Genomic DNA, 25,283 nt, shown 5'->3' with positions numbered 1-25,283 from the left:
AGTGTTTAGGAAACACTCCTGAACTAAACATGACATTGAAGATCTTGCCAGTTGGGGGCCCGCTGAGTCAGGTACTAAGTGCATCATCTTGGGTGGACATGGGTCTGAAGGAGATTCAGATTTTATGCTCAAAATGTCCAACTTGATCCTCATTCAGATGAGAAAATTCCCTGGCCTGATATTGATACCTTTCTGTTACTTCATGATATTGGAGGAAAATGTATTAAAGATTGTCTCCACTTTGACTCAATATAAAAAGCCTGGCTACTGCCTGCTGATTTCCTAATGGTAGGCAAAGAAATTTGAGAAACAATTTCCAACAGCACCTTACTTGAGTTACTGGCAGATTTAATTTGTTTAGAAAAGAGTGCAGCCACTAGGAGATTTTTATATTGTGCTATGCTTTGCTTGTATTTTTCTTTTTCTCTCGGGTCATGCGCTCTCCTCCAGTTTCGCTCCTGTCTGTGGCACCCTTGTTTAGCAGCGGTTAAAGTGTCATTAAACCATGATGCAGAGGACTTGATTTCCCTGGAAACTTTGATGTTATCCGGGGCTAATTCATTAACTGCAGCTGTCAACCAGACTGAAAAGCTTGCTGCCATTCGATCAATGCCTTGGGTCTCTTCTGGCTGAGAACCTGCAAGCAGAGTGCTCGGCTCCAAGTCTTGAACCTTACACCAAGCATGAGAGACAAAAGATTTATCACAAGTTGTGGCGATGGGAAGTTTACAGGCAAGTTTAATATTCCAAGATATTACCATATGGTCTGACCTAGTTATGGAAAGTGTAGTAGGGGGTAGTATGGCCAGGATTGTTGGAGAAAATCCATCAAGTGTGTGGTCCCCCTGGTGCGTGAGACCAGCAACCAACTGAGTAAATCCAAAACAGGACAGAGTATCAACCAAATAATCTGTATCCAATTGATTCTCTACGTCGACATTGAAGTTGTCTAAAAGGATAAAATCTGTCCTGGTCGTTGAAGATTCCCAAAGTGACTCAACTGCATGAATGAAAGGGGTTCTTAATCCCAGTGGATGGTATAGAAAGACTCCATTAAAAGACTGCATTTTAATTTGTTCAACATTGACGAAGAGGGCTTCGAACTCCTAGGACGAGGCTGGAGAGAAGGTGGCAGAGGAGGAGTTGCAATATCTATACTGCCCGTGGCCACTACTATGTGGTTATCTGGAAAGGAAAGAAATTTGAATTTACAAAGGTGTTTTAAGAATCACACAGATTCTTTTGACTTGATTGTAGTGTTGTGAGAATTGTTAATGTAAGGCAGTCTTTTGTACACTCATTTTCTGTGTCCATCTCTCATCTTTTAGAGCATGGGATACCCACGTCCGTTGACTTCATTGGATGTGACCCGGCGCATGGAGTAGCTTCATTTAACACTGGCAGTACAGTTATATATGACTTGGAGACCTCACAGTCTATAGTTACCCTGTCATCATCGCTGGACACCAGTAAGCATAGATTTGTTTTATATCTGTTATCTCTGGTTGTGGGTTGGGTCAGTGTTCTTGGAGGTGAGGAGGGCAAGGCAGACTTTAAACCATAATGAGTGGCATATGTGTATTGTGTGGGGCACAAACATTATTGCATAACTCCATCAAATTCTTTGCCCTTTCTAAAACAACTAAGGCAGCACACCCTGTCCACTGCATCTCCAGGATCTAGTGATGATGTTTTTAGTACTATGTTTGATTTTATGCCATCTTTACTTCATTATTTTAATGTCTATAAAATGTAAAGTGCTTGTAAAAAGTTCCTTAATAATCTACTTGTTCGTGGCATGTGTATCTGTAAATATACATGCTGTGCATACTCCTGCCATCTAGCATTGGCCTCAAACGTGTGCAACTTATTTTTCTTCAAATAGGACTTCAAGTCACAAGGTTTAGTTTGACTCCACCTATTAATGGTAACGGTCGTGGGCATTGACGCCATTGTGAGATTATTTATTTTAAGCAGTCGGGATCTGTGTTGACGCCTCTAGGTGTTTGTCCTCGGTTTCCCTAAAACTCCATCCAGGTGACCTTTGTCTGGCTCAATAACCGGGTTCTTCTTAATTCCTCTCTGGGACCCACACCCAGGGGGGGCCTTCAACCCTCATGAATGTGGTCACTGTAATGGAAAGGAACCCCTTGCAGTACTGCCCGTAGTGTCAGGTTTACACCCTCTGTCGGTCCCTGTAACTCACAGATTCCTCCTGTGTGGCCTGTCTCAGCTTCCACTCTTAATAAGACCATGAGGTACCGACGCGAACGATGTTTTAGAGGAAGAATAGCAACCAGGTCCCTCAGCCGAGCAGGCTGCCTACTTCAACCCTGGACAAAGTTCGCAGTCAGTAAGTCTGAGATGGAGGAACCTCAGATCATCGAAGTCCATCTGAAGAAAAAGCTGACCGTGAGTACCACCACCACCACTACTCCCTGTCAACATCCTAACACCTTCAGCCTGAGCACTGCCCTCGAGCCCATAACCCAAGCAACAAGTTTCCAGTTCGCCATTGCCTGAGGCCCATGAGTAACACTGACAAAAGGCTGCGGATCCAATACCGATCCATTCTCCAGGACCGGTATCGGATCCGCAGCCTTTTGTCAGTGTTACTCATGGGCCTCAGGCAATGGCGAACTGGAAACTTGTTGCTTGGGTTATGGGCTAGATGGATTTTTTCATCTTGCAAAATACCAAAGTTAAAGAGTTGGCAGCTGTCTGCTGTGTAGTGTAAGAATCTGTGCTCTGGTGCCCCTTGCTGTCCGGCCATACACCCAGGCATTTATATGAGGAAACATTCTCAATTATTTTCCCTCGCCAATACTATTCTCCACTCTTAATTATCTTCTGATTTGGAATCATCACTTTAGTTTTTGCTGTGCTGATCGTTAATTTGTTTTCTTTCCAGTACTTCACTAAAGTGTTAAACTTTCTCTGCAACCCTATTTTTGTCTGGTCTAGTAACAGTACTGTCAACTTACTACAGTAGCTGAATTGTGTGAGTGGCCATTTTCATGGGGAATGCTGTTATTTCTTCTAGGCCTTTCTTTAGATCAGGTAGCTAAAGGTCGAACAGCAGGGAGGCCGGTGTACAGCCTTGCTTTTGGCCCTTGTTGTATTCACCTTTGTAGATTTCATCCAGCCTGCCATCACGTTTACTTGTACCCATATCCCGCGGCATAGTACTATTATGGCATTAAGTAGGGGAGCTGAGATTCCCCCACCTGTTTAGTTTGGCCTAGAGCTTACCCCGTTAGATGCTATTGAAAGCGGCGGCCAAGTCGGCAAGGCCAAGGTATAGAGATTTATTTGTTTGCAAGCACAGTTTCTTCTATTAGGTGGGACATACAGAGCAGATTCCCCTTGATGTGGTCCTTATCTAAAGTCTGTATGGCAAGGTGGGATCAGCTTTATTCTTCAGGACATTTTTCCACTTCCTTGTTTAAAATATTTTCGTATCATTTTCCTCCAAATCCAGTAAAGCTGTCAACCTGTAATAGCTCCAAATTTGTGTGTTGCCATTTATTTGTGGCTTAATAATGGAATTGAGCCTCTCCAGTTTTATGGGATTAATGCATCCAAGAGGTAAGATTCGAAAATAGGAGATATGCCTATTTTTTGGTTATCTTTTTTTATTTTTTATTATTTATTTATTTATTTTTTAAATATATCTGCTGAAATGCCATTGGGTCCGGGGTGCCCCTTTTTCACGTAAAGAGCCAATCCCCTTTCAGCTTGAGTTATGGAACTTTTTAGTGCTTGCTCACTTGCCTCTTTGCTGACATTTGTGATCCGAAAGATAGTTGGTGCTGGATCAACAAATAGGTTCTTTATATGGGCTTCCCATTGAGCTGGGAAGATGTATGCAACTTTTTTGAGGTGTGGCTTGTTCGGTGCAGTTTATCCATGCCCCAAACATTTCTCTGGTTTTTGGATCTTATAATCTTGTGTATTTGTGCCCATTTATTAACCTGTTCCTCCTGTCTTTTGGCATATAGCAATTTTGTGTAGGATCTTCTTATCCCATTGATTTTATTCCTGGCAAATTCGTTATCATTACTGCTCCAGTCTTGTCATAGCTTGATTTTGCTTATTTCTTTGTAGAACTTCATTGATTGCCATTATTTTCCCCCTGGTTGCTGCCGAATGTGTTCGATTTTGTTTTTGTGGAGGAGCTCGGCCAATTCACACCATAGGTCTTCGTATTCACAGCCACCTTCCACTTTGTTTTCATGGTGATCTAAAAAATTTTCTGTTGCCAGGCTTATCGCTTCCTGATCTCTAGCGAGCCATTTTAATTTTATGAAAGATTCTCCACTCTCTGGTTTGCCATTATGATGCTGCTTGGAGTGGTGTTCATTCGATAGATTCGGCCTACGTTTTAGCATTGTGTGGTGTGTGGCTATTGTAAGGTGTACAGCAAATGAATTCACAGCAAATGAATTCACAGACTGAAAATGGGCTATTGATATCCACATATATCCCTTGAGTTAATAGTTTCCAAGCCTGGGAGTGCTGAGCTTAGCTTAATAAAGTTGCCCCTGTTTAAGAGGTTCCATTTGCCCTTTATATGTATATTCTAGGTATGGTATAATCTTACTGCTTTCACTTAGTGAGTGGATGTAGTTATTGCTCAGGCTCTGAGTGGGCATGGTAACTAGTCGGAAGGGCTTGTTTAGTGCCTTGTCACTTGAGGGCGTTCCTTGGTTCACGGCCATAGTGTTAATGGTAGTGTTGATGTTGTCATGACACCTCAAGATGGTAATAAATTAATTTTGGTTTCCCCCTCTTAGAATTGTCGTTTCACCTCTTCTAATTGTGTCTTGGGAAGTGTACTGGGAGGCTGCCAATCTTCCCCCGAGGGGTTCAATGTGGAGTTCAATGCGGACTTCACTTTGGTTTTGTTGTGTGTACCGGTGACGAGTGTTCAGGTTTCTCCTTCCTCAAGCTTTTGTCCTTTGGTATGATTGTGGGCTTTGTAGTGTGGTCTTTGATGTGATTTGTTTTCTCCCTTTGTCCTTCCCCTGCCGAAGGATGCTGCTGAGCTTCCTTCTGGATTTATTAGGCTCCTTTAACCTTTTCTTGTTTTTCCTCCACAGCTGTGGCTCCTCTAGGAGCGACCGTGCAGTGCCTGTTTTGATTCCATAGGCCTCACTTTCAGCCTCCTGAAGGTTGTTTCCTAAGTTCTCAGTTAGATTGGCTCCTGCCTGTGCCTGCACCTGGAGCCTACTGGTAGCCATGGGTTATTTCTTTCCGTCATCTGTTGCTTTTGTCAGGTTGTGCATAGTTTGCAAAGTCTTTGGGGTTAAAGAAGAGTGTCCTCTTGGATGGGGATCTTTTGAGTTCCTAGCCTCGATCGGCCTCTTGTCTGATCCTTGACATTGATACCTTTTTTTAAGTCTTCGATCAAGATCCACCATTATATCCAGAAGGAAAGCGGTTCTCTGTCAGATGACTACATGTGCGTTTGTTTATACTTCTATGCGGAGACACTTTTCTACTGATCACCTTAAGTGAGTCTTGTAAAGATGGTATTAGCACATCCACTCAACCTTTCTGCTTTTCTCTCAATAGCTAGTATATTTTTCAAGTCACCATTAATGCACAAATGTTGTTGAGTTGACCAATCATATGTATGCGTTACTATGTGGCCCCTAATAATGTTTTCCTGTAGTCACCAAATCAGCAATCACTTGCTAATTTTCTCAACTGTTACATAGTCATCAGTCAGTTTTATTTCTCTTGTTTACGTTACAAAGATTCGGCCCGTATGATACATGTGGAGTAAAATAGTTGTTAGAATCTTTCACAACTTTACAACTACATTTGCATCTCCAGGATGCTACCTTCAGGACTGAGGGGAATGTAGAAAAATATGTATATTTTTTCCTGATCTGGCAACATAGTTTGATTCATCAGTGATAGATGAATAATTCAAGTAGTATTCCTTCTATCCGGGCCATTTTATGAGAGGTTCATTACGAGATGACCAAAATGATTGTGGTGGACTTACTGAAGAATTGTGTACACATATTTTTAGGTCTTGTCTGAGACAGAGCATGTGCTGTGGCTTGGGAGACATTTTGTTAACTTAATAGGGGACCTAGAGCCCACCCATCATTTTCCATTGGTTGTCTTCATCATCAATCAATCAATCAATCATAGTATTTATAGAGCGCGCTATGTACCCGTCAGGGTTTCGAGGCGCTGAGGGCGGGGGTGGGGGGGGGGGGGCGGCTGCTGATTTAGCGGTCGAAGAGCCAGGTCTTGAGGAGCCTTCTGAAAGCAAGGAGGTCCTGGGTCTGGCGAAGAGATGTGGGGAGAGAGTTCCAGGTCTTGGCGGCGAGGAAGGAGAAGGATCTGCCGCCGGATGTCTTGCGCTGGATTCGGGGTGCGAGGGCGAGGTTGGCGGATCGGAGTTGACGTGTTGGAGTGTAGAAGTTGAGTCTGGTGTTGAGGTAGGAGGGTCCGGTGTTGTGAAGTGCCTTGTGAGCGTGGGTCAGGAGTTTAAAGGTGATTCTCTTGTCTACCGGAAGCCAGTGGAGTTCCTTTAGGTGAGGGGAGATGTGAATTCGGCGGGGTATGTCTAGGATCAGTCGGGCGGAGGCATTTTGGATACGTTGGAGGCGTTTGATGTCTTTGGTTGGGATGCCTGTGTAGAGTGCGTTGCCGTAGTCAAGTCTGCTGCTGACGAGGGCCTGGGTCACCGTCTTTCTGGTTTCTGTTGGAATCCACTTGAAGATTCTGCGGAGCATTCGAAGGGTGTTGAAACAGGAGGAGGAGACGGCGCTGACCTGTTTGGACATGGTGAGGGCGGAGTCCAGGATGAAGCCGAGGTTTTTTGCGTGGCTGGCAGGGGTGGGTGGGGGTCCGAGGGCGGAGGGCCACCATGAGTCGTTCCAGGCCGAGGGAGTGCGTCCGAGGATGAGGACTTCCGTCTTGTCGGAGTTGAGTTTCAGGCGACTGTCGTTCATCCAATCGGCGATGGATTTTAGTCCCTCGTGGAGGTTTGTTTTGGCGGTGAGCGGGTCTTTGGTCAGGGAGAGGACGAGCTGGGTATCGTCGGCGTAGGAGATGATGCTGAGATGATCTTGGCGGGCCAGTTGAGCGAGGGGGGCCATGTAGACGTTGAACAACGTAGGGCTGAGGGAGGATCCTTGGGGGACGCCGCAGATGAGGTTGGTGGCTTTGGAGCGGAAAGGGGAGAGGCGGACTCTCTGCGTTCTGTCGGAGAGGAAGGATGAGATCCAGTGGAGGGCTTTATCTTGGATGCCGGCTTCCTGGAGGCGGGTCAGTAGGGTGCGGTGGCAGACGGTGTCGAAAGCGGCTGATAGGTCGAGGAGGATGAGGGCTGAGGTTTCGCCGTTGTCCATTTGATGTCTGATGTCATCTGTGGCGGCGAGGAGGGCAGTCTCAGTGCTGTGGTTTCGTCTGAATCCGGATTGTGAGGGGTCCAGGATGGAATTGTCTTTGAGGAAGTGGGTGAGCTGGGTGTTGACGATCTTCTCGATGACTTTCGCTGGAAAAGGGAGGAGAGAGATCGGACGGAAGTTTTTGAGGTCGTTGGGGTCAGCCTTGGGTTTTTTGAGGAGAGGTTTGATTTCTGCGTGTTTCCAGCTGTCCGGGAAGGTGGCAGAAGTGAAGGAGAGGTTGATGATCTTGCGGAGTTCGGGGGCGATGGTGGCGATGGCTGAGTTGAAAACATGATGGGGGCAGGGGTCCGTGGGGGAGCCTGAGTGGATGGTGTTCATGGTTGTAATGGTTTCTGCCTCGTCCACGTGGGTCCAGGCGGCGAGGCGGCAGTCGCGGGAGGAGACGTCAGGGGTGGGGTCTGGCGGAGGACCGGTGTTGAAACTGTCGTGGATGGTGGTGATTTTCTGGTGGAAGAAGGTGGAGAGGTCGTCGCAGAGTTTCTGGGAGGGCGGAATGTCGTTGGAGTTGGCTTTCGGATTGGAGAGTTCCTTCACGATGCCGAAGAGTTCTTTGCAGTCGTGGGCGTTGTTGTTGATGCGTTCGGTGAAGTGGGCGCGCTTGGCGGTGCGGATCCGTTGGTGGTGTTCGCGGTTGGCGTTTTTGAGGGCGGCGAGGTTGTCGGGTGTGCGTTCTTGGATCCATTTCTTTTTGAGCTTCTGGCAGTTGCTTTTGGAGGTGGTGAGATCGTCTGTGAACCAGGCTGGTTTTTTCTTTCCTTGGATGGTGGTGGGTTTCTTGAGAGGGGCAAGGGTGTTGGCGCAGTCGAGGATCCATTGATGGAGGTTGATGGCGGCTGTGCTCGGGTCGATTGCGTCGGGCGGAAGGTTGTTGATGAGGGTGCTGGTCAGTTGTTCTTGGGTGACTTTGCCCCAGCGGCGGTGGGGAGGTAGCTGGATGCGGTGTTGCTCTGTGGTTTTCTTATAGGTGAAATGGACACAGTGATGGTCGGTCCAGTGGAGTTCGGAGGTGTGGCTGAAGGAAATGTGGTTGCTAGAGGTGAAGAGGGGGTCAAGGGTGTGTCCGGCGATGTGGGTAGGCGTGTTGACTAGCTGGCGGAGACCGAGGTTGAGGAGGTTGGAGGTCAGTGACGCGGTGTTGACGTCGTTGGCATTTTCCAGATGGTAGTTCAGATCTCCCAGGAGGATGTAGTCCGGGGAAGCGAGGGCGTGGGTGCTTGCAAGGTCGGCGATGGTGTTGTTGAAGGGGGCTCTTGGTCCTGGAGGGCGGTAAATGAGGGTTCCTCTGAGGGTCGTGTTGGGGTCCGTGTGGATCTGGAAGTGGAGGTGTTCAGCTGTCCTGAGGGTGTCGTCCGAGTGAGTGTGGATTTTGAGGGTAGCTTTGTGAGCGATGGCTATTCCGCCGCCGATTCCGTTGGTTCGATCTCTTCTGGTGATTTTGTAGCCGTCCGGTATGGCGATGGCGATGTCCGGAGACGAGGAGTCGTTCCACCAGGTTTCGGTCAGGAAAGCCACGTCAGGAGCAGTGGTGTCGAGCAAATCCCAGAGCTCGATGGCGTGTTTTCGTGCGGAGCGGGTGTTGATGAGGATGCAGTTCAGGTGGTTGGGGTTGGATGTTTTCGTAGTTGGAATGGTCGTTCTGATGCAGGAGAAGTTGCAGGTACGGCAGGAGAAAGGTCCTTTAGTGTGCTTCGGGGATGCCCGGTAGCATTCAGTGGAGGGGCCAGGGTTGAAGGCGCGGAGTTCGTTGATCGAGTAGCGGATGCGGGGGGCGGGAGGGCCAGGGGGTGTGGCGCTGGGCGCGGTCCAGGCGCGGACGGGCGCAGACGGGCTTGCCTCTGGCGCGCCTCTGGCGCGCCCGCTGCGCGGACGCACAGCGCCAGCCATTAAGAAGGGAGGGGGGAGGGAGGAGCAGCTGGGAGGCGGGAGGGAGCGGCAAATGGGGGCGCGAGGGGGCGGGGCCGCAGGGAGGCAGCGACAGGGAGCGGGGAGCGCACAAGGGGCAAAACAGTGAAAATTAGCAAAATACAAGCAGTTACAATAGGAAAGGCACACAATCAGAAAAACACAATGGCACAATATGCGATCGGGGAGACAGCAATCAGGGGGGCAGAAGCGCCGGCGGCGAGGCGCTGAAAAACAACGAAAAAAGCGAAAAAACACTTACGGGACGGCGGAAAGCGGCACACGGGTCAAGTGAAGCTAGTCAGAGCCCACTAGACCCCAGGGATGAGGCGCAGGAGGATGCCTGCGGGTGGAGGAGGGCCTCGAACACGCAAACGGCAGCGTGGTCGGGGGACAGAGGCAGGAGGCAGCAGGTTGGTGCTGCGGTCGTGGGGGGCGAGCTCAGGACCTGAAACAGGTCAGAGGTCGCTCACTCGCGACGCGCAGCGCCAGCCATTAAGAAGGGAGGGGGGAGGGAGGAGCAGCTGGGAGGCGGGAGGGAGCGGCAAATGGGGGCGCGAGGGGGGCGGGGCCGCAGGGAGGCAGCGGCAGGGAGCGGGGAGCGCACAAGGGGCAAAACAGTGAAAATGAGCAAAATACAAGCAGTTACAATAGGAAAGGCACACAATCAGAAAAACAATGGCACAATATGCGATCGGGGAGACAGCAATCAGGGGGGCACAAAGGGGGCAGAAGCGCCGGCGGCGAGGCGCTGAAAAACAACGAAAAAAGCGAAAAAACACTTACGGGACGGCGGAAAGCGGCACACGGGTCAAGTGAAGCTAGTCAGAGCCCACTAGACCCCAGGGATGAGGCGCAGGAGGATGCCTGCGGGTGGAGGAGGGCCTCGAACACGCAAACGGCAGCGTGGTCGGGGGACAGAGGCAGGAGGCAGCAGGTTGGTGCTGCGGTCGTGGGGGGCGAGCTCAGGACCTGAAACAGGTCAGAGGTCGCTCACTCGCGACGCGCAGCGCCAGCCATTAAGAAGGGAGGGGGGAGGCGGGAGGGAGCGGCAAATGGGGGCGCGAGGGGGGCGGGGCCGCAGGGAGGCAGCGGCAGGGAGCGGGGAGCGCACAAGGGGCAAAACAGTGAAAATGAGCAAAATACAAGCAGTTACAATAGGAAAGGCACACAATCAGAAAAACACAATGGCACAATATGCGATCGGGGAGACAGCAATCAGGGGGGCACAAAGGGGGCAGAAGCGCCGGCGGCGAGGCGCTGAAAAAAGCGAAAAAACACTTACGGACGGCGGAAAGCGGCACACGGGTCAAGTGAAGCTAGTCAGAGCCCACTAGACCCCAGGGATGAGGCGCAGGAGGATGCCTGCGGGTGGAGGAGGGCCTCGAACACGCAAACGGCAGCGTGGTCGGGGGACAGAGGCAGGAGGCAGCAGGTTGGTGCTGCGGACGTGGGGGGCGAGCTCAGGACCTGAAACAGGTCAGAGGTCGCTCACTCGCGACGCGCAGCGCCAGCCATTAAGAAGGGAGGGGGGAGGGAGGAGCAGCTGGGAGGCGGGAGGCGGGAGGGAGCGGCAAATGGGGGCGCGAGGGGGGCGGGGCCGCAGGGAGCGGGGAGCGCACAAGGGGCAAAACAGTGAAAATGAGCAAAATACAAGCAGTTACAATAGGAAAGGCACACAATCAGAAAAACACAATGGCACAATATGCGATCGGGGAGACAGCAATCAGGGGGGCACAAAGGGTGAGAAGCGCCGGCGGCGAGGCGCTGAAAAAGAACGAAAAAAGCGATAAAACACTTACGGGACGGCGGAAAGCGGCACACGGGTCAAGTGAAGCTAGTCAGAGCCCACTAGACCCCAGGGATGAGGCGCGGGAGGATGCCTGCGGGTGGAGGAGGGCCTCGAACACGCAAACGGCAGCGTGGTCGGGGGACAGAGGCAGGAGGCAGCAGGTTGGTGCTGCGGTCGTGGGGGGCGAGCTCAGGACCTGAAACAGGTCAGAGGTCGCTCACTCGCGACGCGCAGCGCCAGCCATTAAGAAGGGAGGGGGGAGGGAGGAGCAGCTGGGAGGCGGGAGGGAGCGGCAAATGGGGGCACGAGGGGGGCGGGGCCGCAGGGAGGCAGCGGCAGGGAGCGGGGAGCGCACAAGGGGCAAAACAGTGAAAATGAGCAAAATACAAGCAGTTACAATAGGAAAGGCACACAATCAGAAAAACACAATGGCACAATATGCGATCGGGGAGACAGCAATCAGGGGGGCACAAAGGGGGCAGAAGCGCCGGCGGCGAGGCGCTGAAAAACAACGAAAAAAGCGAAAAAACACTTACGGGACGGCGGAAAGCGGCACACGGGTCAAGTGAAGCTAGTCAGAGCCCACTAGACCCCAGGGATGAGGAGCAGGAGGATGCCTGCGGGTGGAGGAGGGCCTCGAACACGCAAACGGCAGCGTGGTCGGGGGACAGAGGCAGGAGGCAGCAGGTTGGTGCTGCGGTCGTGGGGGGCGAGCTCAGGACCTGAAACAGGTCAGAGGTCGCTCATCACTTATTTCCTTGCTTCTCATTAGTCAGTGTGTGCCGACTTCACTTCCTCTCCATGTGTTTGACCCTCCGCTGAAGTGTGGACCAAGTGTTGCTTCCCTTCAGCACAGGTGACCTTCCACATCTTGGTTGCTTTTGTATGTACTTTATTTTAGTTGCAGCACTACTTAAAAAAGCATGTGTTGCAGATCATTTCTCTTTCCCCAACCATGTCCCCTGTTGTTGCTTGCATCTGCACCCTGCCCAACCCCCCCATCACCTATTGCATTCCGTTGTTGATTGTTCCTGTACCTCTCAAACCTTTGTGGATCATGTTGATGTTGCATCCACTGTCCCTCCTTCTCCTAAGCACTGTTGTTTTACTTGCCTCACCCACACCCCTTGCTTGCCCAGTCTCCCCAGCACCCTCCCCTGTTCTATCCTCCGTATCCCCAGCCTCTCACGCTGTTGTTTCTTGACCATAACTCCACCGCTTCCTCCCCTGGCCGCATCATAGTGCTTCCATCTCGCTGCCTCCCTGTTGTTTCTTGTCCCATACCCTCGTGCCTCCCCCGTCGTTGCCTGCCCAAACACCCTCCCTCTGTTGTGGCTGGTCCCTTACCCTCACTCCCACCAGGGAGAAAAAAAAACAAGCATTGGCAAAGCCAATAGGTCTAGCCTATGCCAGATCTGTTTTTTTTTTTTTTTTAACACCATGTGCTCACTTCCACTCCATATACTAAGAAGTGGAATGTGAAAGACAGTCCCCCACCCAAGGAAGTTGGATCAGTAGAAGGGAGCTGCAGGAACTACAAACCCTAAGAGGTGAGTACCAGCGTGACCCCCAGTGACCAGAAAAGCAGAGAAAAGTACCTGATTTTCACTAAAACCCACAGGAGGACTTGGAAAAGGATTATGCAAGACCCAACCAAGACTGGAAGAACTCAAAGATGGATCCTGAAAGAAGAGGACCTGGAAAGGAAGGGGACAAAGTCCAGTTCGTGATGGAGTGTCTGGCTGTGGCAGGAGCCTCTACCCACCCTTCTGTAGATGCAGGACCAGGCCGACGGTGGACATAGATCAGCTGCGCAGCCCAGGATCTGAAGAGGAGCCCCAGAAGTGAGGCAAGTAATGTCCCACGTTGGCAGTCTGAGGCAGTCGGTTAGTAGTGTTGGAAAACCACCAACCAGCGTTGGCAAATGCAAGAGACGGAGAAGAAGGTTTGCAAGGCTGAAGAGGACCAGCAAGGTCCAAGGGACTCAACCCAAGAAGGGAAGTCGGGGTGAACCTCAGCAGCTGGAAGTGTTACACGAAGAGGAGGCAGCCTCCACAGGCAACCCAAAGGTAGCAGGCACAAGAGTTGCAGTGAGGCCCACTCAGCACACCTCAAGAGACGTCCTACGCCGCTGGAGCAGCAGGCAGGAGACTGAGCTTTGCAGGAAGAAGTGCTAGGGGCTGGGGGTTACATGGAGTCTGAAGATCCCTTGGAGGAGGAACAAACAAGCCTTGGTAGCTGCAAAAGTGGCAGTGCACAGGGGTACTGTCCTGCAAGGAGAAGCAAGGGCTTACCATCTCCGAAGTTGGACAGCTGGCTGAGAGGACCAAGGAGACCACTCCAGACCAGCACCTGTGATGAAGGATTCCTGCAGCTCCGGAGGAGAGAAGATCCACTCATGCGGTCGTCGTTGCAATTGGTGCCTGCAGATGCACTGGAGTGACTCCTTCACTCCAAGGGAAATTCCTTCTTACTTCTTGTGCAGGCTGAAGAATTGCTACCTCCAGAGGATGCACAACCAGGAAAATGTTGCAGATGCTGGAAGGAGCTGGGGTGAATCAATGTTGCAGAGCAGAGTGGTGGCTGAAGTTGCAGTTTGTCGGTTCCTGGAGAGTCCAGTTGCAGTCCCAGTGGCCAGAAGATGAAGTAAACGATGCAGAGGAATCCTGCTGGAATCTTGCACGTTGAATCTGAGGACCGACCAAAGAGGGAGACCCTAAATAGCCCAGGAAGGGGGATTGGTCACCTTGCAGGGTTACCACCTACCAGGAGGGGGGGCTTCGACGTCACCGACCTGACTTGGCCACTCAGATGCTCCCAGGGGCCTCTTTCCACCTTGTATTCAAGATGGCAGAATCAAGTTGCCACCTGGAAGAGTTCTGAGCACCACCCTTGTAGTGGTGAAGGACAGGGGACTGGTCACTTTCCTTTTATTTGTCCAGTTTCGTGCCTGAGCAGGGACCAGGGGTCCCTGGTGCTGTGCAAACTGGTTTAAGCAATGAGGGCCCTTCAAAGCATACTGGTGTCTTGGGGAGGCTACCCCTCCTAAGCCATGTAACACCTATTTCCAAGGGAGGGGTGTTACCTCCTTATCCCACAGGAAATCCTTTGTTCTACCTTCCTCTGCCGGAGCTGGTCAAACAGGAGGGCAGAAACCTGTCTGAGGGGTGTCAGCAGCATGGGCTGCCTGGAAAATGTCAGAAGGCTGGTAGGAGATATGCTGGGGGTCCTCTAAAGAGCCCCCAGAGTGCATGGAATCATACAACCAATACTGACAACAGTATTGAGGTATGATTCCGACATGTTTGATACCAAACATACCTAGGTTCAGAGTTACCATTATGTAGCTAGACCACCTGTGTCCAGTACACGGGTAAAATTGCTTCCCTGCACTTACGAAGTCCAGTGTAATGTAGATGGAGTTCGTAGGGGCACCTCTGCTCATACATGGGTGCACTCACAAAGACCTGCATCCTGCTCTCTGGGCTAGGAGGGCCTACCATAGGGGTGACTTACACTGACCTGGTGCAGACCTTCGGCGAAAGGGTGCATGCACCTTTTCACACAGGCTGCAATGGCAAGCCTCCTGACCCATTTTGTATGGACTCCCATGGGTAGCATAGTACAGCTGCAGCCCATAGGGAACCCCAGGTGCCCCAATGCCTTGGGTACCTAAGTACCATATACTAGGGACTTACAGGGGGCACCAGTATGCCATTTGAGCGGTGTGAATAGTGAGGGAGAGACCACAATCACTGGGGTCTTGGTCAGCAGGATCCCAGTGAAAACAGTCAAACGTACTGACCGCAGATAAAAAGTGGGGGTAACCATGCCAAAAAGAGGGTATGTTCCTACATACCCCCTCCCACCGCAAAAATGAAGGACAGTAAGACTAACCTTGCCCAGTTAAGTCCATCTGCATTGGAGTGGTTACTCCCAGGTCTGTGTTCCAATGTATAGTCCATTCCCTGTAGGGATATGGACCACCTCAAAGGTTTGGGATTTTCACCTTTCATTTGCTTTAGCCATAGGAGAGGCTTGCGGTCTGTTTGAACAAGGAAGTGAGTGGCAAACAAGTATTGCCTCTGCTTCTTCAAAGCCCAAACCACAGCAAATGCTTCCCGCTCTGTGGCTGACCAACGCTTTTCCCTGGGGGTCAACCTTCTGCTTATGAAAGCAACAGGTTGGTCCTGGCCCTCTTCATTCAGTTGAGATAGTACTGCCCCTATCCTTACCTCAGAACCATCTGTCTGCACAATAAACTCCTTGGAGTAATCAGGGTTTCTTAATATAGGAGCAGAGCACATGATCTGTTTGAGGCCATCAAAAGCTTTTTGGCAGCTAGATGTCCATAAAACGTTCTTGCTCATCCTTTTAGATGTGAGGTCATTTAAGGAGGTTACAATAGGGCCATAGTTCTTAATGAACCTCTTATAGTGCCCTGTAAGGCCTAGGAAGGCTCTGACTTGGGCCCGAGTGGTAGGGGCAGTCCAATCCAGAACTGTCTGGATTTTACCCTGCATTGGCTAGATCTGGCCTCCACCTACTAGGTGGCCCAGGTAAACCACCTTTCCCTGCCCTATCTGGCACTTTGATGCCTTGATAGTGAGGCCTGCCTTTAGCAGAGTCTCTAATACACTCCCAAGGTGGACCAGGTGGAGCTAAAGACCGCTGTATCATCAAGATACTCTGCACTGAAGTGTTCCATGCCTTGGAGAACTTTATCCACCAGCCTTTGGAATGTTGCAGGGGCATTCTACAGTCCAAAGGGCATCACTGTAAAGAATGCTGTTCTTGGTTTGGCATCCTTTGACAACTTGATCTGCCAGTAGCCAGCAAGTATGTCAAAGGTGCTTAGATACTTGGCAGAAGCCAGTGTATCTATCAGCTCATCTGCCCTAGGGATAGGATGATCATCTGTTTTGGTTACAGTATTGAGGCCTTTATAGTCCACACAAAACCTCATCTCTTTTACAATTCTGGGAGTGTGGTTTTGGGACAAGGAGTGCAAGACTAGTCCAAGGATTGTCTGAAAACTCAATAATTCCTAGGTGTAACATCTTTTGCACCTCAGTTTTGATGCACTCTGACATGATCAGGCTGCCTGTATATTTTACTTTTGACAGGCCATGCTGTCACCTGTGTCAATTGTGTGTTCATACCTTGTAGTTTGACCAGGGGTCAGGGTGAACAGTTCTGAGATCTGTCTAGGAGATTTTAGCTTTCATCTTTTTGTGACTCAGAGAGGCAGTCTGCAAGTCCAACATCATCTACTGAGCCATCCACTGTTTTATGGGAAAAGAGGTCGGGTAGAGGGTCACTCTCCTCTTCCTGTCCCTCATCAGTTGCCATGAGCAGTGTCATGTTAGCTCTGTCATATTAGGGCTTCAGGCAGTTCACATGAAGCACCCTGTGGGGGCTTCTAGGAGTGCCTAGGTTAACCAGATAGGCAACTTTTCTCTCCACAATAGTGTGTGGACCACTCCATTTGTCTTGGAGTACCCTGGGAGCCACACCTTTTGTCCTGGCTTATACACAGTCAGCACAACCTTCTGGTCATGCCATTGCTTCTGCAATTCTTTGTTGGTCTGAAGATTTTTTGGAAGCCCTCTTCATGTATTCGGCCATCCTGGATCTAATACATAGTCCACAAAGTCCTGTTTTGAAGGCTTGAGAGGTTGCTCCCAGCCTTCTTTCACAAGATCAAGGGGACCCCTTACAGTTTGCTCAAACAAAAGTTCAAAGAGGCTGTGTCCCACTCCCTTTTGTGGAACCTCCCTTTAGGCAAAGAGGAGGCAAGGAAACAGGGCATCCCACCTCCTTCTGAGTTTTTCTGAGAATCCCATTATAATGCCTTTGAGTATTTTTTTAAATCTTTCCACTAACCCATTGGTTTGTGGGTGGTAAAGGGTGAACACCACACTCCTTTCATATGGCTTTAAGGTAAGGAGACATGAAGTTTGCACCTCTGTCTGACCAACCCTAGTGGTCCTAAGAGGAATGGACTCTGGATATCCAGTTGGCATGGTCCCCTACCACCAGAATATATCTATTTTCAAAGGCTGCTGGAGGGTCTAGGAGACCAACAATATCTACCCCTATCCTCTCAAAGGGTACCTCAACCACTGGTAGTGGAATTAAGGGGGCCTTTGGGGTGCCACCTGTCTTGAAACTGGTTTGGCAGGTCACACAGGAGAAACAAAACTCTTTGGTGTCCTCAGACATGTGGGGCCAGTGAAAGTGAGGGACGAGCCTGTCCCAAGTCTTGCTTTGCCCCAAGTGGCCTGCAAGGGGAATGTCATATGCAAGAGTTAACAGAAACTCCCTGCATTTCAGAGGGATGACCAGTCTCCTGGTGGCACCAGGTTTAGAGTCCCTTGCTTCTGAGTAAAGGAGACTGTTATCCCAGTACACCTTATGGGTGCCACTGACATCCCCTGCCTCTTGTGCTGCAGCTTGCTGCCTTAAGCGCTCCAGTGTGGGGCAGGTTTGCTGTTCCAGGCTGAGTTCCTCTCTGGTGGGCCCCCCTGCAACGAAGAGCTCAGCTGTGTCAGCTTTGAGCTGCTCTGGTGTGGGTTCCACCCAAGGAGTAGACTCCTCTCCCTCAGGAGTAGAATCTTCACTGGAGGCTTGAGCAGGGGTTACCTTCTTACCCTGCCTTTCTTTTCTTTTTAGGAGCCCCCTGGGCCATTGTTCCAGGCTCCAGGGTTTCCTTTCCCTTTTGGCTTGTGCTCTGGGCAGGGCAAATATATGCCCAGGGATGCCTAGCATTTCTGCATGGACCTCCAACTCCACTTCAGCCCAAGCTGAAGTCTTCAGTTCATTACCTAGCAGACATTCTACAAGTAGATCAGAGGACACTACAACCTTTTTATGGGCAGTAAATCTCCCAGCTACACTTTTGGACTGACTGCTATTATTACTGTTACCACTACTATTACTATTGCCAGGGGCACTAAGAGTAGAAGTGGTATTAGTAGTGGTAGGGGGCTTGGTACCTTTCTTAGGACAGGTGCTGTCTCCTGCCTTATGACCTTTATGCTTGCACATGCAGCACCAGGGATTTTTAAAGGAAGAAGACTTAGACCCACCCCCAGAAGAGTTTAAAGGGCCTGATGTAGACTCTTTTGTTTTGTCTTTGTCCCCACTATTGTGCTAATTCTTACCTACTTTCTTCTTATTGTGGTCACCCCCGTGTGAGTCTTCCTACTCACCCTGTTGCAGACCCACTTGTCTGCCTCCTTTCCCAGTTCTTGGGGAGAGGTCAGATCAGAGTCCACCAGGTATAGATGCAGCTGATTAGAAATAATGTTATTCAAAATGTTCTATTGAAGAATCAAATTGTAAAAGCCCTGGTAGTCACTCACTTTCCTGCCATGCACCCAGCCTTCCAGAGCTTTAACAGAGCAGTCCACAAAGTCTTTCTAATCCTGGGAGGACTCCTTTTGGCCTCCCTGAACATAATTCTATATTGTTGAGTGGTTAGGCCAAAACCATCTAAGGGGGCATTTTGAGTGCTGTATAATTGTCTTCCTCTAGGACAGTGAGGAGTTTGTTTCTGCCTTTGTCAGATAAGGAGATTGCTGCCCACTGTCTTTGGGGGACCCTTTGTACTTTACAGGCCCTCTCCAATGCAGTGAACCATTTATGAATATCATCTCTCACCTTGTAAGGTTGGACTATCTTGCTCAGGTTCCTAGAATCCTAGGAGTCCTCTCTGACCCTGGTGTCCCTAAAGCTACGTTTGCTGCCACCATGGAGAGCTAACCCCAAACCCTGTCTCTCCTTTTACACTACTAAAGGCCTCCCTATCTATGGCTAGCTATTACTGCAGCCTCATCTTGACCTCCTCCAATCTGTTTTCGAAGCTCCCTATCGAAGAAATCTTCCTTTGAGTTGGAGCAGTGGGTCCCCCTCAGATACTGAGGATACAGGGGTATTGATAGAGGAAGACTTATCCCTCCTTCTGGGCACTTTGAAACAACCTTCTAGGAGAAAAGGTGGGCCTACTGGAATGACCCCCTTCTCACTACCTTCAGTGCTCCTAACAGGGCTGTAGTGTTCCTCAGATTCTTCCTGATCCCTCTCAGTGTAGCCAAAATGTACCCTGTCTACTCAGTTTCTACTTTCTCCTCCTGGCTACCTGCATTGTTCTGGTCAGCCTGGAGGAATAACCCCAGAAGTAGACTTTTATTGGGATTTCTCCCTGTCGTTAGGTTTTGGCAGCACACAGCTACCTCATCTCCCTGAGAGGTGTGCTCTACTGAAGACATGGACTTCATCTGCAGCATCTTTGTGACCCCTTGGATCCCCCATAGGAATTTGTGACCCCATCCGCCCTAGCTCCTCTAAACGTCCCCAGATCTGCCCTCCGATGATAATAGCACTTACCTGCAAGCAGACCTGATTCCAAGGGCCCCTATTCTCTGTAGGACCCCTGTTAAATCGACCTCATCTTTGACCTCTGCACCCAGCCGGCCCGTGTTGCTGGTGGTGGGTGTTTGGGGTTAATTTGAACCCCAACTTGTGGTCATCCTAACCCCCGGAGACTGGAACTGTAAGTCTTGTACTTATCTCAAAACCATAATAACTTTTCTTTCCTTGAACTGTTTCTGAAAATTGCACTGTCAACTTTTAAAACGGATTGTTGCTACTTATTCAAAAACCGTATAACTTGCCAATTTGAAACAAAGTAGTACTGGTACATATGTTGGATACCTATTTGCAAATGTACTTACCTTCAACTTGAATCTTGTGGTTTTAGAAATAAAGTAACCAAATATATTTTTGTTAAATAAAAAACATTGGCCTGGAGTTAGTCATTTAGTGTGTGCTTCATTTAAGACTGTGTGGCTGTTCAACAAGTGCTTTGCTCTACCCTCACATAGCCTAACTGCTCAACCACACTACCACAGAAGAGAGCATTAGTATTATCTACTTTAGCCTCTATTAAGCCTCTGGGGAACCCGTGGACTCTGCACACTATCTCATTTTGATATAGTATATAAAGAGCCTGCTTCCCTCAAGGATGGATCATCCCTTGGTGGTGCTGCAGTTTTGGAGGCTGGTGTCACTCTTGGTGTCATTGAAGGGGGAATAGACCGTGGCGTTGCTGGAACAGATGGTGGTGGAGGCAGTGGTTGATTTTGTGAAGGTTCTGGAAACCTTTTACGGTTGTCCTAAAAGCATAGCTTGTAAGTCTTGCACCAGTGTGGGAGGTACTTGAAAATGACTGTGTAGAGGGTCTGGATAATTATCATAGTATTATGCATACCTCTGTTTGGCTTGCAGATTGTAATAGTGGCCATAATATGTTCTTTCCTTCTCTTCATCGACCTTATCCTGATACTTTACCTGGAGCTCAGATCGGCTATGTGCTGTGCCATATGGACATCCATCCTCTGAACCATCCAAATTCAGTAGGTGGCTAGGAAGTTATGGCGTAATTTTTCTGGGGGAGGTCCCTTGAGGCATGAGGAAGGTCTTTGTAACCTTTATCATTGTCACTGGTGTCGTCAACGAGGGAATATAGGTATGGGTCAATGGTGATGTTGGTACCGCCAACAATGGTCTCGTCGACTGTGGTGCTGTTGCCAACAGGAGCCTCGATAATGGTGTCATTGTCTGAGTATTCTTCGACTAAGATCTTCTGCGGGATTGGAGCGTCGATGGCTGAACTCGCTGTCGTCGAAGGTCTCGTCGCTACAGTGGTAACTGTTGCTGTAGTGGTCATCGACAGCGTATTTGCTGGTGAAGATCTAATCGAAGGAGTCTTTTTTTCTAACAAGAGTTGCAGGATCTAAAGAGTCCTTTCTTTGAATTATCAGACATATTTATGCTTTTCAGCAGCTGGAATAAATAAAACTGAGCAGATCTCAGGAAGACTCCCTTCACATGGCGTGCAGTAGAAAATCTGAGAGACCGGGGCTTCTGTAGTGAGGGTTCCCAAATGTGCTGTTGTCTGATTGGTGGGCTTTGGGTCTTTTCAAATGATGTGAATACGCTGTGAGAGTGAATGCACTTTAAAATTATTTAATATGTAAAGTTTCTCTATCCTGCCACTTGATGATACTTTCGGACACCCACTTGGAAGACTAGGAAAGAATTCAAACATGGTCATCTATGAATGACCCACTACTGGACAGCAGTTTCTTCTAATGTTGCAGCCTTTATCAACCAGCCATCTATGTAAGACAGACAACTAACCTTTTTTGAGAGCAAGGTCTTGATGTCCTTTCAGAGCTGCTCGCTATAATACTTCGGACATTTTGTGTAGGAACACAAGGCAGGAATTTGAATCTGAGTGATTATCAATTCTCCCACTCTACCAGATGGAACATGATGCCCACTGAAGTGATTAAAAGGGAGGTGCCATACTTACACATTTTTTTCTCACTGAATAAAGGCATCTGCTCTCTTTATTTGATGGGATAGTAGAAGATGACAAAGTCTCGTAGATGCAGACTAGGCCGAGGTTGAAACTTTCCTGACAGAGGCAGCAGTTGTCAATCTAGGGGTACCCACAGTTCAGCTTGCTTCAAATAGTGTAGCCCAGAGATAGTGAGGTTGAGACCCTCTTGTCATCTGTCAGTTTGAGTCTCTGCACCTGATTGGAGTGATGGGCCAGGAGCTGCATCAGAGGTCGCCGGAGTATGTACTCCCTGTGCAGCATGACAGTTGCTGTCCCTAGACAAGAGAGTGCCTAACTTACTGAGACATAGTTAGCGAAGACTGGGCCTGCAGTTCTGCGCGGCATCTTCCTCAAGTGGTGGCAGACAGCAAAATATGTAGTGCACCATAGAATGTGCTGAGGGGACGACTAGCCTCCTCTATGAATCACTTGACACAGAATACGGTTTCATCTGCTTCTCTCAGAAGACAGCCTGCCTTGAGAAGCATGACAGTGATGGAGCACAGAGGTACTACTGCTTAACTCCCAAACGAAGGGCTGCTCTTCTGCATCACCGGTGGCAATCTCTGTCTCCAGATGCTGTGACAGGTGATAGCATGTCTGCTGAGGTATGGGCGTATGCAGGCTGCTGAGGAAAAAAAAGGGGCTCCTTACCCTGGATAATCATCACATCCACATCGCAACTGACTGCTTCCAGGAGACTTTTAGAAAGCAGAAAAGAATCCTGACATTCTGTCCACAACTGTGGCAAGGTAACGTGAATTCTGGCATTCTCATCCCTGCAACAATTAACTGACAATCGATTGAAAAACCTCAGAATTCACAAAACCAGAAGACTACTTGGATTTTCTGGATTATATAATTACATTATCTATAGATGGAGCGCCCCCTGAACCAGGAGATGCAGACCTGACACATACCAGAAGGTAATTTCAGACCGGGATAGCCTCAACTGGACTGTGGATTCTTTGATACAAAATTGATATGAAGTTCAGCTCCCCCTGAAGAAACCATAATTCTGATTAACTCATGTAAGCCTATGTTCTATGGTGTTTCTCTTGTTGCCGTTGTCCTAGTTCACAATCTTACCTCGTAGCTATCTCCTGATTGCTTTCATTTATTGAGGCTGTTGCTTCAGCTTCGTGTCCTGAGCTGAGGGCCTCCACATAGTTACATTTTTAGTCAATCTCTCTGTGTTGCTCCTTATTCCTTCTGTCCCTTCCCGGCCTGGTTTGAAAGTATAGCTACTCCTCTTTTTGTGGACTTGGGCCTGAAGAGCCGCATTCCACCACCCCCCTTAGCAGTTAATACTTTATGAATGGTTTGTTTCTTTCTCGACACATGATACAATTTGCAAATTGAGTACATTCTTCTACATGATTCTGTCATACAACTGACCTGCACTGAAATCCTTCTGTGCAGGTAAGGGTGTTCTTCAACCATTCTCGTATAGTGTTAGACCTTTCAGTGGGACACCCTGTACTCACCGAACAGTACTGGTGCATCCTGCTTATTGTAGAATGCTAGGGTGAAAAAACACCTTGAAAACTCATGCGCACATAAAGATTGGTACTGCTTTGCTGCTTTTAACTTAAGCGTCCGCATGTATAAAAGAGTCATCGCTAGAGAAGAGGAGAGTTTACCAGCTTTTTGGGATTTATTATTTTCACATGACCTGCCCTCTTCGCCTTTTATGAGACTTTACCCTTCACAAGCTCTCAGTCTGATAGTTCGAGCCTGCGAAGAGTTGAGCCCTGTGTCCCTCTACCATATTAACCAGAGTTTGTCTCACTTCATTGAAGTGAATATATTACAAGTAGTATATTTATACTGAAATGAAATCTTGGACAACTAAGGATTCCCAGTCTAACTAGTAATAGTTCAGACATGCTCCTCTATGCAATACATTATAGCTAGAGAATAGTTGTTGCAGCTAATTAACTCTTCTCTTCTAGCAGTCCATGATGGTGATTAAAAGTTTTAGTTCCCAGGTGCGCCCACCAGGTAACTTAAGATCATATTCAGGAGCCAACCAAGACTTTCAACGCCAACATGTCTATAACCGCAAGGATTCAAGAGTTGATTCCAGCAGTCATAGAATCAGGATGTTGTGTGTAGCCAGTAGGGCACAATCAGAGGACCTTGGGTGTTGAGGGGAAGCCTGTTTTTCTTAGAGGTTGCATTGGAACGATCTTGTCTGCCTGGGTGAACTGGACAGGTCTGCAGCAAAAATAATAAGAAAACAAATGGCAGGGTCACACAGCTTTCTAAGACCTTCTAGGGCTTCTGTCTCTCCATCTGTATTTGACACACTGCAGAAATCTGCAACACAAAATCCCAGACACAGAGTCAAAGATGAACGGCAGCAGTTTGTTTCATAAATGCAAAATAAATGTTACTTGCTGGTAGCAAGTGTTACGGGCACTTTACAGGATAACAGCAGTGTAAGATTCATACGGAGCATAATGATAGCATTGTACGTTTAACATGTCGACATAGGGAGCGATGGCAGTGCAAGCTACGTACAACAACACATATGGACAGCAGTTGTGCAAGCTTATCAGACATCTATGTACCCCTGCTTGGTTTGCAGCAGCATGGGCTTCACACGTTCTTCACTACTTGCACCCATCGAATACTGCCCTGTGAGGCTCTAACTGAATGTAAAAGAAACTGTTATGGAGATTATGAGAATCTTCAACAGTGTTAAGACTCACCTTCAGTTATGAGTGTTTGAATGAATTAAAGTGTGATGCTCCAATATTTGCTTTTTGGTTGGTAGGTAATTAATTATCAAATTATTTCTGATTGAATGTTAGTTTCAGGGTACTTTGAATTAAGAAGCCTGCTGTATATTTTGTATTGAATTTTGAATTGCAGTTTCTTTGCCTAGTGTCTTGACATTGGTGTTTTTGTTACAGGTACACAATTGAGCAGTCACATCAACAGGGTAGTCAGTCACCCCACACTGCCTGTTACCATCACTGCCCACGAAGATAGACACATCAAATTTTTTGACAACAAAACGGGTAAGTGTGTGAGTGCTTGGACATTATAATTTGTTGCTGTCTGTCCAGCATCACATTGTCCATCCTTCGTAAGATTCCTTCAAAATATGTAGCAGTCCTGGTTGAGTGTTGTATTCTACCCTTTAATGGTAGGCCCATTGCTACTTTGTGATTTAATGCAATCTCAGATTAGTCTAAGTGCAGCTGGCAAAGTATTTACAGTTTGAAATGACAAAGAATGTGTTTATTGCTCCCCAAATTTGTAATGTTTTACATTTGCTCATAAAATGATTCTGTTCCTGCCCTCTGTAGCTGCAGTTGTACTGTTCAATGCACCCCATCAACCAACCATTGACAAGTAATTGTTTGGTGATTGGGGACGCAAGTGAGTGTCCATGTAGTCTTGCACATTTCTTTATACCCTTTTAATCATTCACGAATTGGCAGCTTGAAATGAAAATGGCTGCTGAGAAATAGAAATGTGTATTGATTCTCATTTATTTCCAGTTAGTTTTTAGATTTATGCATTGCTTTCTTCACCAAAAATCTTTGAGAAGATATGTTTTGAAATGTATTCAATTTAATTAAAAAAAGACCTCAATCAACTTTAGTATTACAGTCCTATTATAAGTTTGACTTAGCAGGATAAGCAAAATGACCACACCCGTCAGCCAAACATTGTCATATCTGGTTGCCTGCCAGTAGTTCATATGTTGCCTAACAACGGGAAAGAG

At 48.5% G+C, this 25,283-nt stretch overlaps 1 protein-coding gene across 2 annotated transcripts in view; it reads left to right on the top strand.

Moving 5' to 3' along the window:
- The window catches only part of STRN3 (striatin 3), an 839,725-nt gene that overhangs the window by 707,685 nt on the left and 106,757 nt on the right, over nt 1-25,283 (top strand). For both annotated transcript variants that reach the window (XM_069209060.1, XM_069209059.1), the window contains 2 exons: nt 1,329-1,469; nt 24,463-24,570. In XM_069209060.1, the coding sequence (XP_069065161.1) occupies nt 1,329-1,469; nt 24,463-24,570 (249 nt within the window). The remainder of the gene's footprint in view (nt 1-1,328; nt 1,470-24,462; nt 24,571-25,283) is intronic.

This window comes from Pleurodeles waltl, chromosome 9 (assembly GCF_031143425.1).
Source record: "Pleurodeles waltl isolate 20211129_DDA chromosome 9, aPleWal1.hap1.20221129, whole genome shotgun sequence".
NCBI lineage: Eukaryota > Metazoa > Chordata > Amphibia > Caudata > Salamandridae > Pleurodeles > Pleurodeles waltl.
The sequence above is the reverse complement of the archived record's forward strand: the minus strand, read 5'-3'. Positions and strand labels throughout refer to the sequence as shown.